The sequence below is a fragment of the Monodon monoceros genome, unplaced genomic scaffold, assembly GCF_005190385.1.
Source record: "Monodon monoceros isolate NGI ecotype Baffin Bay Population unplaced genomic scaffold, NGI_Narwhal_1 Super_Scaffold_21, whole genome shotgun sequence".
Classification (NCBI taxonomy): domain Eukaryota; kingdom Metazoa; phylum Chordata; class Mammalia; order Artiodactyla; family Monodontidae; genus Monodon; species Monodon monoceros.
This window is the reverse complement of record NW_021703778.1, coordinates 149,769,933-149,786,790: the sequence shown is the minus strand read 5'-3', so window position 1 is coordinate 149,786,790 and position 16,858 is coordinate 149,769,933. Positions and strand designations below refer to the sequence as shown.

Sequence of the window (16,858 nt, the reverse complement as noted above, 5' to 3'; positions counted from 1 at the left end):
TATGTGATGACATGAAGGTGTGTCATAAGAGTGTATCTATCAACACATTATCTACTTCAAATTTACACAATGCTCTATGTCAGTTATCTCAATAAAGCTGGGGGCTTTATTGAGATAACTGTCCTTTCATTTTTTAAATGAAAGGACAAACATTTTTATACCTCCAATTAAAGATGTTTGGCAGCTAGGAGGTGTGAGTAGAAGAGAGGCAGAAGAGTAAACAAAAATTTGCCAAATGAAGAGGAAAGGGGACACTTGGTATTCAGAGGGTGTTCAGAGCTCTCGAGAAGCCCCTACAGCTGGGCCCATTTATGTATTACCTGTGTTTCTTTGAAGCTGTGTTTCCCAAAACACATTTCACTGACCACCTGTATCAGCCGCCTGGGGATACTTATCAACAGTGAAGAGCCTGGGCCCCACCCAAGTCCTAATGAATTAGAATCTTGGGGAGGAGATAGGGAAAGATCTGAATTTTAAATAAGTCGCACTAGTGATTCTTGTGCTCACTAGAACTTGAGAGCTACCCCTTTAGAGTGACATATAAATCAAATTTTGGTAAATTAAATTGTATGATAAATGCACTAAGAGGAATTGGATATATAATGGAACCCTGCAGTGGAAACTTTTGTAAAAGGAAGAATCCTTTTAAAATGCAAATATCTACCACCTGTGTTTTAAAATTTAAATATGTACTTGTCAGGTTTTATTAAGCTACATATGTAGTTGCAGTATTGTGACTCAAATAAAATGTACATGTTCTTCAACTTACAGAAAATCTTAAATAGAAATATCAGGACAGGAATGCAAATCTGAGATCCTGGTGTCAAAACTTCAGTTTTGTAGGCAACAAAGCAAAACAGACATAAACAAGTATAACAGGAAATAACATGAGAGAGGGGAGAAACTGTGTAAACTTAATATGGTTTGAGTTTGAATTTTTGCACTTTCATGAGCTTTTACATTAGTATCTTCTCTTATACAAACCTACCCCCTAAGCTTGCAGAGTTAAGAACTGGAAACCAGGAATTCCAGAGGGTCTAGGTCTATTCTGAAATTCTGTTTCTCTCCCCTTCCACCCCAAAACCCTCCTACTTGCTGCAAAAAGACCTCAGGTCCCCCCAAAAGTGAATGGAAGAAACAAGAATCAATCAAACAAGTGATTCAAGTACCTACTATATGTAAAGGCTGCATAAGGTAGTGGGATGCAAACAAGTATGGTACATAGTTGTCAACCTCGAAGAGTTTAGAGTCTAGTTGGGAAGGTGTGTGTGTGTGTTTATATTTACACAAACATACACATGATATATATATAGTGGTGCCTAACAGTGAAGGGTAAGGGTTAAGATCAAGGACTTCAGAGCCAGATTTGAATCCCACCTTTGTTACTTTCTAGTTTGTGACCCTAGGAACGTTGCTAAACATCTCGGTGCCTTGACTTCCCATCTGTAAAATTTGGATAATTATCATGCCAAATTCATAGGTTGTTTTGAGGATTAAACAAATGAATATATGTAAAGCAGTGCCTGTACATGGTAAGGACTATATAAGGGTTATTGTTTTTTTTTGTTTATGCTATAAAAATATACCGATGTGTGAGGCAACACGAAGCATAGTGCCTGACACACGGTAGGTGTTCCGTATGTATTTGGTGAGTGAATGAGGAATGAATGATGGGTAACTGGTAAGCGTCAAATGATTAATTCAGACAATAAGGACGGCAGGACAGTGAGGAGGGCCCTGGGTGTGCAGCAGAGGTTTCTGGAGGCAAGTGGGATTTACAATATGCCTTGGAAGACGGTTTAGGATGAAGAGCAACGGAGGACGTGCCAGGTTAACACCACTACCTCCCAAGACCACCAATTGCATTTATAAGGACTTTCATGTCAACTTTCTGGAACACCCAGGACGCTGCCAGGCATGTGGTAGGTATGTAATGCGTGCTGTACGAATAACAATGAACACATACAAACGGTTCATCAGAGGAAGAAGTGAAAGGTGATCCTAAGGATCAAAGTATGGAATCATCGTATGAAGGCCTTGAGCTCCCAGGCTAAAGAAAAAGGACTTGATCCTGCAGCTGATGGGAGACATTGAGGGCTTGTGGGCAGGAGAATGACCCAGGGAAAATGATGTTGAGGAAGGTTGCTTTGGCAATGGTGTGGACAGGATGGATTAGAGGGAAAATAGAGGCAGAAAGATCTGTCATAGGCAGAGGGCCTAAATTAGTATCATGGCAGCAGGAAGGAAAAGGGGAAAAGAAGATTCAACAGGCTTTGGGTGACCGATGAGATGCTTCAGGGGAAGAACGGATGGGAGACTGAGTGAAGCATTGTCAGAAATAGGAAGGTGGGATGGAGTTGGGAGATGGATTTGGAATGAGGGCGATAATGAGTTCTGTTTTAGGCATGATAAGTTGAAGAAACAGAAGAATCGCTCAAGCAAAATGTCTAAGGTGCATTTAACAGTATGGGACTAAGGTCTGCAAGAAAGTCAGGACAAATATGAAAGTGTATCACCTCCACTTCATGAAAGAGAGGGTCTGTGCCCATGTAAGTGAATGAATCCTCAAAGAAAAAGGGGCCAGAGCACTGAGTCTTAACCTGGGAGGGATGGGGGATATTAAGATATCCTGGAGGTTCTTTTTTTTACATGCATATTCAACACTAAAGTAAAATTTTACATTCAAAAAGAAAAAGGAACTGTATGGCTTTCCAATATAGATACAGAAAAATAATGCTCAAAAAAAAATCTTAACTGAGAAGGATATAATTAGCAAGGAAGGAAAAGCGATCTATGCTGGCTCTGTGTTATGTATGTGGTTGATGAGGAAAGCGGGGCGGGGGGAGGGGAATGAAGATCACCCTTCTTGTCAATTTCAGAAACAGAGGGTCAGCAGTAGCCCCGCAGACCACACAGCCAGCCTTGGGACAAGCACCTGGCTGGGTTTGCAGTTTGGCATTTAATCTGAACCTGATGTTCAGGGCTGCTAAAAGACAAGATACGGGCTGGAACGGGGGCTCAGGGAATCAAAGGGGACCACATCTTTCCAAAACAATCCCACCATCAGCTCTGAATTTGAATAGATCTTCAATGAAGATTCAAAAGCCAGCTCCATAAAAGTTCACCTAATGGAGGGTAGCGAACAGGAAGTGAGCTCGGAAGAGCCTTTGATAGTCAGGATATTAAGAATTTTCAATATAGAATTCTTATGGAACTACAATGCCTTTTTTAAAATAATTATAAAAATTAGAAAGCAACTGAAATGTTTCCTATGTAGATGTCACACACTGTCAAAGTGCTACCCTAGCTGGATCCAGGGACCATTCTGGATCCCACAAAGATGTCTGAGATTTTTTACCCTTCTCTTCACTCTTTCTAGTGCTATGTCCCACCCTTCTTGTGCCTATCTATCTGTGGTGCACAGGTTCTCAGGGTACATACAAGAACAAGAAGAGAAAAAGATCATCAGTAGGTAAGACATGCAAAGTTGAAACTGCTTTAGAACAGACTGCAAATCATATGTAGATTATATGCAAAATATACGTATGGCCCTCTAAACTATGTTATACCTTTTGGGAAAATCCCTATGGAGATAGCTGCTTTTGCAGCTCAGGAGAATGGAAATGGCTACGAAAGCAAAGTCATTTGTAAGTGGCTGTGGCCATCATGAAGCCTGTCATGAAAATGACTAATATAGAGAATAGAAAACATTTACTGAAACAGGCAAAAGGAAGATGCAATGTCCAGGAACCAGGCCAGAAGTTGAAGGCCTCCATCATTTAAGCTAGTACTGTGTCCCCCTCAAACCTATAATATCCCACCCCCTCAGATGGTTTTTAATCCTCCTTCCTTCCTTCATTTTGGCTGGGTAATTGGGAAAAGTATTTCAGGGGAAGAAGGAAGTCACTCATGGAAAAAAAAAGAGAGAGAGAGATTTGTGGGGGGGAGAAAAAGCAAGTTATCTCTGCCAAGGCTTTTCTCTCATTCACTTTCAGGGTAACTTTTCTCCCCCTGTAAAATCCACACATATCATCTCTTTTTCCATACTGAAGTAGAGAAATGAAATGTCACTAATTGCTGTAAGTGCCAAGTGCCAACGTTGAATTTTTATGAAGCCACAAGGACTTTTAAAAAGAGTAATTACATAAAATCAGAAGGTAATGGAGACATTCACCCTATGTTTCTGGAGGAAGTAAGGAGATGGTGAAGATGGTAGGGGGTGGGGCCTGACAGAAAGAGAAGCCACAGGTAACCATCGTGTCTGCAGGGTGCTTGGGAACTTGGAAAAGAGAAGGGGAAAGAAGAAGTACACATCTTAGCATTTTAAGCACTTAAAAGAGAGGAAATTCAGTTAATTTGGTAAAAAGAATTATAACAGTAGCTAATATCTGTTGACTGTTTGCTATATATAAGGCATGGCTATGTGTCACGCTATTAAATACAGCTCTATGGGAAAGTCATTGCTATAATGTTGATTTTACAGGTAAGGAAACCAAGACCTACAGCCAAAATCCCACTGCTTAATAAGTGGTGAAATGTGGATTCTAAGCCAGCAGGTGGATTCTGCAGGCTGGATGGTAACCATGACACTAGCTACCCTGTCTAATTCAGTGCTGGTGGAGAAGGGAGGAGACATGTCTTGGAGAATTCAGGGGCAGAAAATAGTGTCTGGACATTAATTCAACTTCATTTATGATTCTGGTGTAGCATGATTTAAGGTGCCCTGGGGAAACCCTTTTACATAAATGGCCACCATCTCCCTCTCCTCAATCTCCATCCCCAGATTCTACTAAAATATGAAGCTTTTCCTTTCCTGGGTCATTTCTTGGGGTTATTAAGCAACTTCCCTCATTAAAATGCAAATCTGAACATGAGCTGCTTTCAGACTCCTCAGTCATTGCACTGCCCTGTGTGCCAGATCATCAGGAAGCCAAGCTTAAGATCTTTCTCCAAAGACAGGAGTGGCACAGGGACATGTGAGAAGGAAGGATGGAGACACGCAGCCACAGGTTGAGGAAGTCTGCCACCATGGGCAGGGGAGGACACAGGGGACAGGCTGGGACTGGGGAGAAGGATGCTTAAGGGGAAGAGGCGGGGCCTGAGGGAAAGCTCCACCTACTTCCACAGTCGTGTCTCAGACCAGCCCTTCCACAGGCAATTTCCTGACCTTCATCACGAGCTTCAGCGTGGACTTCAGTTTCCTTGTCCTGTCTGGGGTTCTCCAGTGGCTTACAGCAGAGCCTAGACCTGCTCAGCATTTTGATAAATGACTTGGCTGAGAACATTCATGACATGCTGTCTGGATGTTGTAATGAACTAAAGCTGAAAGGAATAGCTAACTCTTTAGTCATCGGAATTAGGGCCCAAAAGATGTGAGCAGGCAAAAGCAAAATTTAATTTTAAGGGGCAAATATCAATTGTGGCACTTAAGCACAACCTCCCACTACGCCCACCAACCCCCAAAAATCACACATAAAAAGAAGTCAAAAGTCCCACCTCTTCTTATCACTGACCACAAAACCTAGGGTTCTGGTTCAGAGAACAGTGCCATACATTAGGAGGGGCATTAATGTGGTAGACATATCCAAAGGAGAAGAATCAGATGCTAAGAGGTCCAAAAGCATGTCACATGCAGAATGGCTGAAGGAACTGCTACGCACAGCCCAAACAGGAGAGAGCTAGGTAAGGACATGAGAGCTACCTTCAAACATTTTAAAAGTTGCGCATGCAAGATAAAGGACCAAGTGCATTCTGCAAGATGAGGGTGGAATAATAGGGGATATTTCACTTGCCAGAATGCCACAGAAGAGAGTCAAAGTGGGGTTTTAGAAGATAACCACCAAGAATCCATTCCAACTCTAAGACATAGAGTTTCTGTGAACCAAGATGATTTCTGAAGAGGCCAAGCAACTACTTACTGGGTTGAACCATATGAAACTATTTGACTGGTTTTGACCTACAAAAATGACAATTAAAATGGTTCAAACTGATACCCCGAGAACACCACCCATAATCAAAAAGGCTGAAGCACGAAACGAGGCATCAACAAACCACCCAACAGCAATCATGAACTGACATGAACAGAAGATCAACCGTTTACTTGTATGAGTCTGGCTTTTCCACAAGCCTTGAACAATACTGGGGATGAAGTGAATAGTTGGACTGATGACGGTGAGAGTTTCCAGAGGAGAGCCTGTTGCTATTTCTCCAAGGCAGGTGCCTCTGGGTTGGTCCTTCCATGATGCCACGACATTCCATTCTCACCACTAAGTCCTTTGCTGGATGTAACTGTGCTAGCGCACTCACTATTTGCCTCTAGACCAACTTTGTTCTTACAGCATGGTGACCTGGACTGAACAGAAAGTATTTCCTCAATGGCGCCCATGAATCACCAACAGTGTCTGTATGGCATAGCCACAGGGAAGAGGAAAGAATGTCTGTAGCACCTTCCCAATCTATTCCACCTCTCTGGAGGGGTGGGTGTGGCTTCTTTTTTCATGAATACCATGGAAGGAAGAGAGATGAAGGCAGTCATGCTTGTCACTCTAAGGGTTAAAGCATCAGCAATTATGGCTTCTAGAAAAGACTCTTCCCAAAGAAGAGGAAGTCCTTGCTCTCCAAATGTCATGAACTTCTCTAAAATAGCTCTTTGTTCATGAATGACATGAAGCTGGAAGGGTGGGCAGATGTGCTAGATGAATTAACTGTATCCAAATAGACCATGGTGTGCTGGATTTTAAAAATCCAGGGATGAATTTGACAAAATCAAAGAATGGCCCCGAGTCTAAGTCAAATAAACCAATTGCGCAAGTGCAGGAAGGGGAGAGAAATGGCTTAGGAGCAGTGCACACAAAATCTTAAAAGTTTTCAGTGACTTTAATTTCAATTTAATACTATAGTCATTTTTTAAAAAGTAAGGTGTTTGATGCTGCCATTAATAGATGTAGGGAGTCTAGAAAAAGGGAGCAATGCTACCACTCTATAATGAATCGGTTGCAGCATGTCTGTAACACTGTATGTGGTGTGGGCATCCTTCTTTGGAAAGGAAGCAAAACAATGTTATTTTTTCAGAGAACTACGACCTGGATGAAAGAGCTGAAAACCCTCCTTGTATGAGAATGCCCAAAGAAACTGGAGATGTTTTAGCCTTTAGAAAAGAAAATCCTTAAAGACAAAAGCCCTGTCTTCAAACACTGGAAGTGTAATTAGATCTATTTTGTGTGTCTCCAAGGGCTGGAAGCAATACAGGTGGTGAAAGCTATAGTGACTCAGAATAAAGGAGAGCTTGTGAACACTCAGTGCTGTTAGAATGGAACAGAATGGCTAAAGGAGCAATGAGTTACTCATCACTGTGGTGGTTCAAGCCAAGTTTGAATAAACTCTTATAGAAGAGATTCAAAAATTAGGTGCACAAAGAACCTTGACAACCATCTGGCTCCTTTCCATCTCTGAAATGCTGATTCTAGCAACAAAGTTTATGAACACATACAAGATGGCAAGCAGTGGGGATGCAGGCATGGATAAGTCTCTGTTCTCAAGAATAAGGGACTCCCTGTCCTTCAAGAGCCCACAGTGGCCGATGTGGGCATGTGGGGGACAATACACAGCTGGCTATAGCAGAGTGTATTATGATGAGGGCTTTACTAGCCCCGTGACCTAAGGTGCCATGGAGCTCAGACAAAGGGGGGATCATTCATCCCATCCTCCCTTCTATCTCCTCACCCGCACCTCCCTGCTTCCCTTAATTTATGGAGGGTATAAAACAGCAGTTAATGCTGAAGTTTTTAAGTCCCTTCCCTTTCCTTTAAAACACTGGTTTTCAAACTTTGGTCATATCAGAGTACCTGGGGGAAACGTCTTACTTCAATGAGCCTGGATCGCATTCATTAACTCTCCAGGTGATTTTCATGCTCACCAGAATTTGCAAACCACTGCTCTAAACAATCTAAAACCTGGATTCAAATCCCAGCTCTACCTCTTGCTAACGGGGATTTTGAGCATGTTAACTATTCCGTGCCTTTTTCCTGTAAAACAACTGCATCTCACCTGTAAGATATCTTCTCAGGATCACTGTGACAATCACATGCAAGCACATACGGATACCACTAAGCAGAGTTCACGGCACGTAGGAAGGGCTCAAAAGCTTGTAGTCACTGCTGTTGTTATTCAGGAGACAGGCATATCTAAGCCCTCTCTCCTCCAACCCCCCTCTCATCTCTTGCCAACATCACTTCTCCAGTAAGCTGGCAGCACCGGCAGACCGCCTACCCAGGCGTCCTCAGATGCCTCCCTCCATGGGGAGGCACAGTCAGCTAAGTGGCCCCATAAGGGCACCCACTGTCCTCAACAATCAGCTGTATTCCATCGCCCCACTCCTCCTGAGGCCCAGCCCCACAAACTGACTAGCTTAGCCCAGGAGCTTTCCAGACCTTCCTAGGCAGGTCTTCGGAATGGGAGGGTCTCCAGTGCTGCCATAAATAGGCTGTGTGACTCAGCCGAATTACAGGGAAGTGCTATGGCCTGTTTTCTCTCCTGTACAAAGAAGGAATTAATCTAGAATAGTTCCTCTTTGGTCTCACCAACGGCATCTTGAACAGCACAATCTTTGAATGAAGCTTCCCCATACACTGCAGCACATTTAGCATTTGTTGTCCCTTCCTCCTAAATGCCACTAATGCCCCCTCATTATTGGAGCAACAAATACCCATCCTACACATTTGGCAGGGTCAGGGGTAGGGGCAGTACTATCCCATTGAGACGACAGGATCACTTTAATGGTTTTTCCAGCTCTAACCCTGACCTTGCCCTCCAGAACTGAGAAATAAACTGGGATCATCACCAGCACCCCGGTGAGTCTGCCTTGCTAAGAGAGCAAAGGAGGCGATTTTAAAAGGCTCTAGAAAAAGGCACCAGGGCCTAGTGATCTGCTTCTTTGAGTTATAGCCGAAGCTGGAGGCACGCTGGCAAGCAGCTCCTTACTCACACCTACTCATCGGGAACAGCTACAGGAGCCAAGGGGCTCTTCCCAGGCCCCAGCCGGGCAATTGGCTGGAAGCTGAGCACTGTTAGCCCAGCCAAGGGCCCCTTTCCAATCCAATTACGCACAGCAGTGGTGGATTTCCCTACAGCCCGCATTCCCCACTGAGCTGAGCCCAAGATGGGCACTGAATAAACACTGGTTCAATTACCTTCTGTCTCAGGGTGAACCCCAACAAAAAAGCAGCCTGTCTTTTAAAGGGGTGTGGGGTAAAACTAAGAACTGAGTCTTGAGCGCTATTCATTCACTGAGCAAGGGTTTACTCTGTGCCTGTGATGTACTGGCACTGTTCTAGGCTGAGACCATCCAAGTACAGGAGTAGCGTACCTTTGTGGGGTGAACACTCTAGCTGGAACTCCATAGGAGACATCTCCAGGGCCAGACATACCAGGGTCTGCATCCTGCTCCACCACTTTTTACTGGGTGGGACTGATGAGTTAACATCCCTGAGTGTCAGTTTGCTCATGGTGAAATGGGTTTAAAAACAGAATCCAGGGGCTTCCCTGGTGGCGCAGTGGTTGAGAGTCTGCCTGCCGATGCGGGGGACACGGGATCGTGCCCCGGTCCGGGAGGATCCCACATGCCGCGGGGCGGCTGGGCCCGTGAGCCATGGCCGCTGAGCCTGCGCGTCCGGAGCCTGTGCTCCGCAACGGGAGAGGCCACAACAGTGAGAGGCCTGCGTACGGCAAAAAAAAAAAAATCTTGATACCTACCATACTTGCTTCTGGCCTTGGGCAAAGGATGCGATGTTCTGGAGACTAAGTTTCTTCATCTGTGAAGGGGTAGGGACCTGGCACATGGTGGATCCTTTACAAATATCAGTCCGCTTTCCGCCCTCTTACTGGGATTTCTTGGCCTCACTTGAGAGCAATGGTGGCCAGGATCTAAGTCTGAGGGACCTCTTTACTGAATGCATAAAGATCAGGAAGGATGGGAGAGAGTGTGTGACAAGGAGAAAACAGCAGGTGTGTTTAGAGGTGTCTACAGCTCAGCAGTGGGAGCATCCTCTGAACAGTTAGGGGGGCCAAGACACAGGAAAAGAATGTTTTCTTTTGTTTTTAGACCTCTCTGAGCCTAAGTATCTTCATCTGTAAAATAGAAACACATGTGGAAAGGATCAAGCAAGATAACTTAAAATAATAGCTAATTTATACATTGCTTACTATGTGCCAGGCACTGTTCTAAAGACTTGACATGCATGAGCTCATTTAATCTTCACAATAGCCCCATGAAGTAGGTAGTTATTGTCCCCATTTTACAGATGAGGTAAATAGGGCCCACAAAGGAAAAGTAAGCTGAACAGGCCGTACTGTGCTGAGATAGAGGCAGGATGTCTACCCAGGCATCTGGCTCCAAGCCTGTGCCCTAACCCAGAGGTGACACACTTTTTCTGTAAAGGGCCAGATGATAAATCTTTTAGGCTTTGCAGGCCATAGTGTCTGTGTTGCAGCTGCTCCAAGCTGCCTTTGCAAAGCAGCCATAAATGATACAGAAATGAACAAGCGTGCCTGTGTTCCAATAAAACTTTGTGAACACTGAAATCTGAATTTCATAAAACTTCTGCATCACTAATTATTCTTCTTTTGATTGCTTTCAACTATTTAAAAAGTGAAAAATCAACCTTAGCTTGAAGGCCGTGTGAAAGCTGGCAGCTACCTTGCCTCACATATATAGGAAGTGCCTGAACAGAGACCTGCACAGACCAAGTGGTTGCTAAGTGTTCATTCCCTTCCCTTTCCTTAATCTCATTCTTCCTCTTAGCTCCTATCAACCCAGAAAGTGGATATTTCACTCTGTGCCCAGCAGAAGAGATGAGGAACAGGGCTTTAGCAAGGTGGAATGCACCTTCCTCAGTAAACACGGCCCTGTGGGCCCCAAAGAGACAGGGAATTTTGGGTCAGTGTGTCTCCAGCTTTAATGGGCAGACCCCTGGGGCTCTTGGTCTTTGCAGGTTCTGACTCCACAGGTCTGGGGTGATGCCTGAGATCCTGCCTTTCTAACGGGCTCCTGGGCGAGGCTGATGCTGCTAGTTCTGTGGGTCAGATCCCCTCTCCCAGCAGCAAGCTTCGAGAGCAAACCCTCCGTGTCCATAAACACAAGGCAGTGTGTCAGGCACTGCCTTCTGGCTTCGGGTGAAGAACGGTGTCCCTCAGGCTGGACGAGGGACTCCCTGGAGACATAGCAGGGCTCAGGACAAATCAGCAGGTCCCCTCTCCAAGGAGAGCACTGAGATGACTTAAACTGGAGGAGGAAGACAACAAGGGGCAGAGATCAAGAGCAGGCAGAGGGAGGCTCGAGCAAAGGCTGTCAGCTGCTTCTAGCAACCGTGGACCAAGGCCCCCTCTGGGCCCCGGCAGACAGGAGCCCCTCCTCCCACGCCTGCCAGGGTTCCGGTGGACCGAAGCAAGAGGCCTACTTCCTCATCAGGCCTCTGAATAACTAGGGCACTTCCACAAGGTCACAGCTTTTCATTTAAATTCCAGCTCTAATCAGCAGGCAGAGCCTGAGAAATTATCCCTTCCGAGGAGAGAGAAGCTGTTATTGGAGCACCGTAAACAGCACCCCAGCCCACGGCTGGGGAGAGAGTCTCTGGGGGAGAGGTTGAGAGGGGTCTCACAAGCACAGGCCCCAGCCCTGTTCCCTGCCTCTGAGATCCTCCTCTACCCCATCCTCTTCCTCACCTCCAAAGCACTTCCTCTCCCTTTGGCAGAGAGTTCTAGAACACATCAGGGGTGGGGAGACGACTGAGGGCAAACAGTTTGGCAGGGCTGGGACTGCCCACTCCTGCCCCACAGGCAGCCCAAGGGCAGATCCTAATGGCCAGGAGCACGGGATAAGTCATCCTTTCAGGGCCACAAATGGGTTACATGGCCTTGGAGATGCCCCTCCCCTCCCTGGGCCTCCATTTCCTCCTCTGAAAAGTAAGAGTTACAATCCTTAGACAGGATACCCTTTGAGCTCCAACGTGTCTCGGGACCCTACAGACCCACACTGCCCCTGGTGCTTGTGGCCACACTTTCAGCTCAAGAAGTACTTCTGAGGTCCTACTATGGTGCCATGCACTGTGCAGAGTTGGGAATGCACACACAGACAAGATGTACCCCTGGCCCACAGCTCTGCCTTGGAAATGCCAGGGTTTTGAAGAAAAAGGCACAGGCTTTGGAGGCACAGCCATCTGCGATCCTGGTTTGCGCTGGCAGCTGGCGACCGTGAACCTCTCTTTTGGAGCGAGGATGACAATGCTTACCTGGAGGGGCTGATGTGAAGATAAGGGAATGCATGGGAGGCATCAGAGCCGAGAGTCTCTCACCTCCTTCAGGCCAGCAGGCCACAAATGCCTCTTGCCACTTTTTTTTTTTTTTTTTTTTTTGCGGTACGCGGGCCTCTCACTATTGCGGCCTCTGCCGTTGCGGAGCACAGGCTCCAGACGCGCAGGCTCAGCGGCCATGGCTCACGGGCCCAGCCGCTCCGTGGCATGTGGGATCTTCCCGGACTGGGGCACGAACCCGTGTCCCCTGCATCGGCAGGCAGACTCTCAACCACTGTGCCACCAGGGAAGCCCTCTTGCCATTTTATTATCCTGAACCTCCTTCCCAAGGACTAGGAGGACGGGCTGTGGATTTTCCCACACAGAAGTCCATCGAAATACCGCTTGCCCCTTTTCTCCTACCAGGACACTCTTTCTGAGTCCCCAGCTCATCTCCTGGACCTTGGGAAAGGTGTTGCCTGCCAGGCGCCATCTCCAACTGCATTTTATAGTAGGGTTACTTCTCAGCAATCTCCTCAACATGTAAAATTAATCAATTAATCAATCGTCACTTTATAGTATTCCAGCGGCCCCTGGGTAAATAGTTACGTTGGCTCATAAAATCCCCAATTTGTCTTCCTGAGCGGAAGGAAAAAAAACATCAGAGAACCACTAAAGGCCTCCTGTTTCGGAGCCACAGCACTGCTGGCTCCAGATTGCCTGGCCAGGGGCTCGGAGAACGGGAGGCCGCCCGCTGACCTCAGCCAGGGCCGGGCAGCTCAGGCTGCCTCCTGCTACGGCCGGGGCCACAAGCGAAGTTTCTGGACCTGTGATTTGCTTCAGGCTCAGAACCCACAAAAAAAAAGCAACGGTCAACGGGGTGACAAGATTGGCAATCAGCTCTTGACACCTCAAGGGCAGAATGGAGAGTGCAAGGTTCAGAATCAGGCTGCAATCCCCACTTGGTCCTGCTACTCAGCTGCTGGGTGACCTCAGCACAGCACTTAACCTCCTGACCTCAACTTCCTCAACAGAAAAATGGCGCTCAGGCAATGTACCTCAGAGGATTATTAAGAGAACAAAATGAGATAATGGCCATGAAACTGAGATAGTGCAGTGTTGTGCTAGTGATAGTTGCTATTTCTAAGGTAGGGTCACCCCACTGACCTCCATCCCTTTGAAGAGATGGAGGGGAGCCTATGGGTCCTTAGTGTTTCACCCCACCAGGACCAGTAGGGCACCTTTGTGAGAATTAGGAAAAGGTGCCCCCAGGTTAGAGGCCTGCCCCTGGGTGCAGGCGTGGCAAAGCACAGATTGGATTTTGGCCTCCATGCATTCCCTGAGCTGGCAGCCGCTATGCAGGACACAATACGCACAAGTCTAAGTGGAGACCCTGGGTCATCTCTGCCGTGAACCAGGAAGAGAAGAGGTTAAGCCAAGTGGCACTTTTACAAACAAAATTTTTGATGTTGGGCTTACTCCCTCACTTGAAGTATCCTAGAAAACATCAGCTTAGCAGAGAGACCTTCCTGGACCACCCTCTTTAAATTAGCAACTTCATTTTTACCTGCTTCACTTTTCTCCACAGCACTTATTACCCACCACCTGATACAACAGACATGTTATTATATACATACATATATAAGATGTATATATGTTTGTATATATGTGTGTATATTTATCTATATATAGATATATATAAAGATACATATATTTTTTTAGTTCCTTGTCTTCCCCTGTCTATAATAAAAGATCCATGAGGACAGGGATGGTCTCCTGTTTTGTTCACTGTTTTATCCCTAGTACCTAGAACAGTGCCTGGTACATTGTAGGTTCTCGATAAATAAATATTTGCTGAGTGAGTGACTGAACTAAAATATTATTAAATAGAATAAATTTAATGATATCTTCCTAGAAAATGCTGTCCTGTGCTTTGGTTCAAACACCAGTTTTTTCAAAGGTGCGGGGTAGGCAGAAGAAACAGAGGCAGGGAAACCCTGTGTATTTGGTAGGGATAACAGTATTAGCCTTTTGTGTTGTGTAATATTCCATATAGATCAATGATCAGAAACCCTACTTAAGTCTGGCTGATTCTTTTACATATTCAAAAGCGATAAAGGATAAATTCATTTGGAAGGGGTGCTACTAATAAAGAAAAAGTCACATTACCTCTGCGCAAAAATAAACAATAGTCCCATTAGGAAATACGAGATCTTCAAGTGAAGAAATTCTGCGATGGGACCCAGCATGTTCCAATGCAGTATGCACGGGCTTTGGAGTCTGAAAGCCCCAAGTTCAAATTCCAATGAGCTGACAAGCCCTATGACCTGCACAAACTGCTTAATCTGTCAGGCCCTAAATTTCCTTCACATTAAAATGTATGTAACATCGACATGTACACACTGCTATAGTTAAAATGGATAACCAGCAAGGACCTACTGTATGGCACAGGGAACTCTGCTCAATGCTGTGTGGCAGCCTGGATGGGAGGGGAGTTTGGGGGAGAATGGATACATGTATATTTATGGCTGAGTCCCTTTGCTGTGTACCTGAAACTATCACAACATTGTCAATTGGCTACACTCCAATATAAAATAAAAAGTTTAAATAAACAAAATGTACATAACAATACCTATCCTGTATTGATGCTGTAAGAATTAAATATTAAAAAGACTAAATAAGAAAATATATGTGAAAATACCTTAGAAAGATGATACCCCCTTCTTATTTGGTAGGGTTACTCTTAACCCAAAGTTCTAGACAGTTTAGAATGGTTTCCAACCATTCTATATCACCTGACACTTCTTATCTATAAATGGTTATTCCTCTCACATGCATCTATGTGTACGTGTGTACACATACATGTGTCTACACACACACATTGCCTACAGTTAGGACTCTGGATGAGTATCTATTTGTCTATTGACAAAAACCATTCCTCTTTCTTTTTCTTTTCTTTCTTTCTTTCTTTCTAACAGTGAACATGTATTAGTTATTATAAGCATTAGAAAAAAAATATGGCTAATTCCACTGTGGAAAAGTAAAGTCATTTCTTAGAATATAAAGAAAGAAACCTTCTTTTACCCACATCATATTTTCCATGCTAAGTATATCATATCTTCAACTTTCAACCACATGAAGCTATAGAAGATAAGCAGATTTATGAAGACAAGGCAAAAATGCTTATTAAATTGGAGAATACATATCCTAAGAAAATCTCTTAAAAATAGTTTCAAAAATTGCACAATTTCCACTTCTTTTATTCACCCAGAAATATTAATCAGAAGAAAGTAATTGTATAAGCATGGGAACCACATTCCTTTGATTTTAATATGGTTCTTCAAAGCCAATTCAAATCCTTCAATTCAAGGCATTTCTTATAAACCTAAATCAATGAAAATGCAATGTACTTAGATTTTTGTTCTGTTTAGAGTCCCTAGGAAAAGGTCTCCCTCAGAGGCAGACCATGCACAGTCTGGCAGAGGGGAAATTTCCACAGCAGCTGTACAAACACAAAGACTCACCTGGACCTTGACTGACATCTGTGGCAGCATTTTCAAAGGGAGGGAAAGGGAGAGGAGAGAAAGAGGGAGAAAAGGGAAGAAGAGTGTTAGCAGCACACACACACAATACACTGTGTCCTTGCATGGCTACCAAGTTCATGCAAGACTCCACATATGCTCAGACTCTGAGCACTTAGTTCTACCATCACCCAAAAACCACCCATGCAAGCCGAGGGGCCAAGCTCCCTTTTCACTGTGCATGTAGCAAGAGAGGTGAGCTTCACATCTGTCCGGAAAAGACATCATCCTGGAATCAGATAGGGCTCCAAAGAGCTAAGCAGACTGGAATCCTGCAAGAATATTGGTTAAAATATTCTGGTTGATTTCTGCAATCCAATACCCAAGCAAATCCTCCTCCCCTCCAGTTACAGAACACTGGACATGAAGTCAAGCAAGGTTTCCCCACAGAGAGAAAAGATAATAATAAACCATTCCCTTGAGGAACAAAGGAAAAGGCATACGAATTAAGAGCAAGTTGCAGCGTTATTCACTTCATAAGACTGGAGGACACAAGATCACAAAGCATTTATAATTCCCTCCCTCCCCAGTATTCCCAGTGACCATTCTTCATCACAGACAGCAATGCGTGTGCATGAGATTGTGTGTGAGTAGATCACTTGCCACACAAGTTGAAATTCTGCCTCTCCTAATTTTTCTCCTTGCATTTCACACCATCATTAATGACAGAAATTGCCATTTGAAACCTCTTCTGACAACTGCAAATAAACATCCAGCCTTGGGAAGGTCGACATCTGAATTAATCCAATGAACTTTCAAAAAGTGAAGAACGGTCCGCTCCCTTCATCTCCATGAATACAATTTCCTCCTCCTCCCCTCAAATGTAAAATAGAATTATGCTGGGGAAGCCCAACCAAGAGCAGCCCAAAGCATTGTTAAAATCCCTAGACCTGACCTGGTAGGATATACTACAGCTTAGGAAAAGGAATGGGGTTACTTCACGAAACCACTGGCCATCCAGGCCATCCTGGGTGACTCCCTTAGAATCACTGA

The 16,858-nt window shown here is 44.8% G+C and overlaps 1 protein-coding gene across 18 annotated transcripts in view; it reads right to left on the bottom strand.

Annotated features, from left to right (window-relative positions):
* The window catches only part of NRXN3 (neurexin 3), a 1,692,180-nt gene that overhangs the window by 1,573,686 nt on the left and 101,636 nt on the right, over positions 1–16,858 (bottom strand). For 10 of the 18 annotated variants that reach the window (XR_003795953.1, XR_003795956.1, XR_003795954.1 and 7 more), the window contains one exon: positions 15,809–15,826. The exons of the other annotated variants lie outside the window; for them this stretch is intronic. Coding sequence is in view for 7 of the 10 variants with exons in the window: in XM_029238319.1 (XP_029094152.1) it covers positions 15,809–15,826 (18 nt within the window). In the remaining 3 variants the exon portion in view is untranslated. The remainder of the gene's footprint in view (positions 1–15,808; positions 15,827–16,858) is intronic. 18 annotated transcript variants of the gene reach the window in all.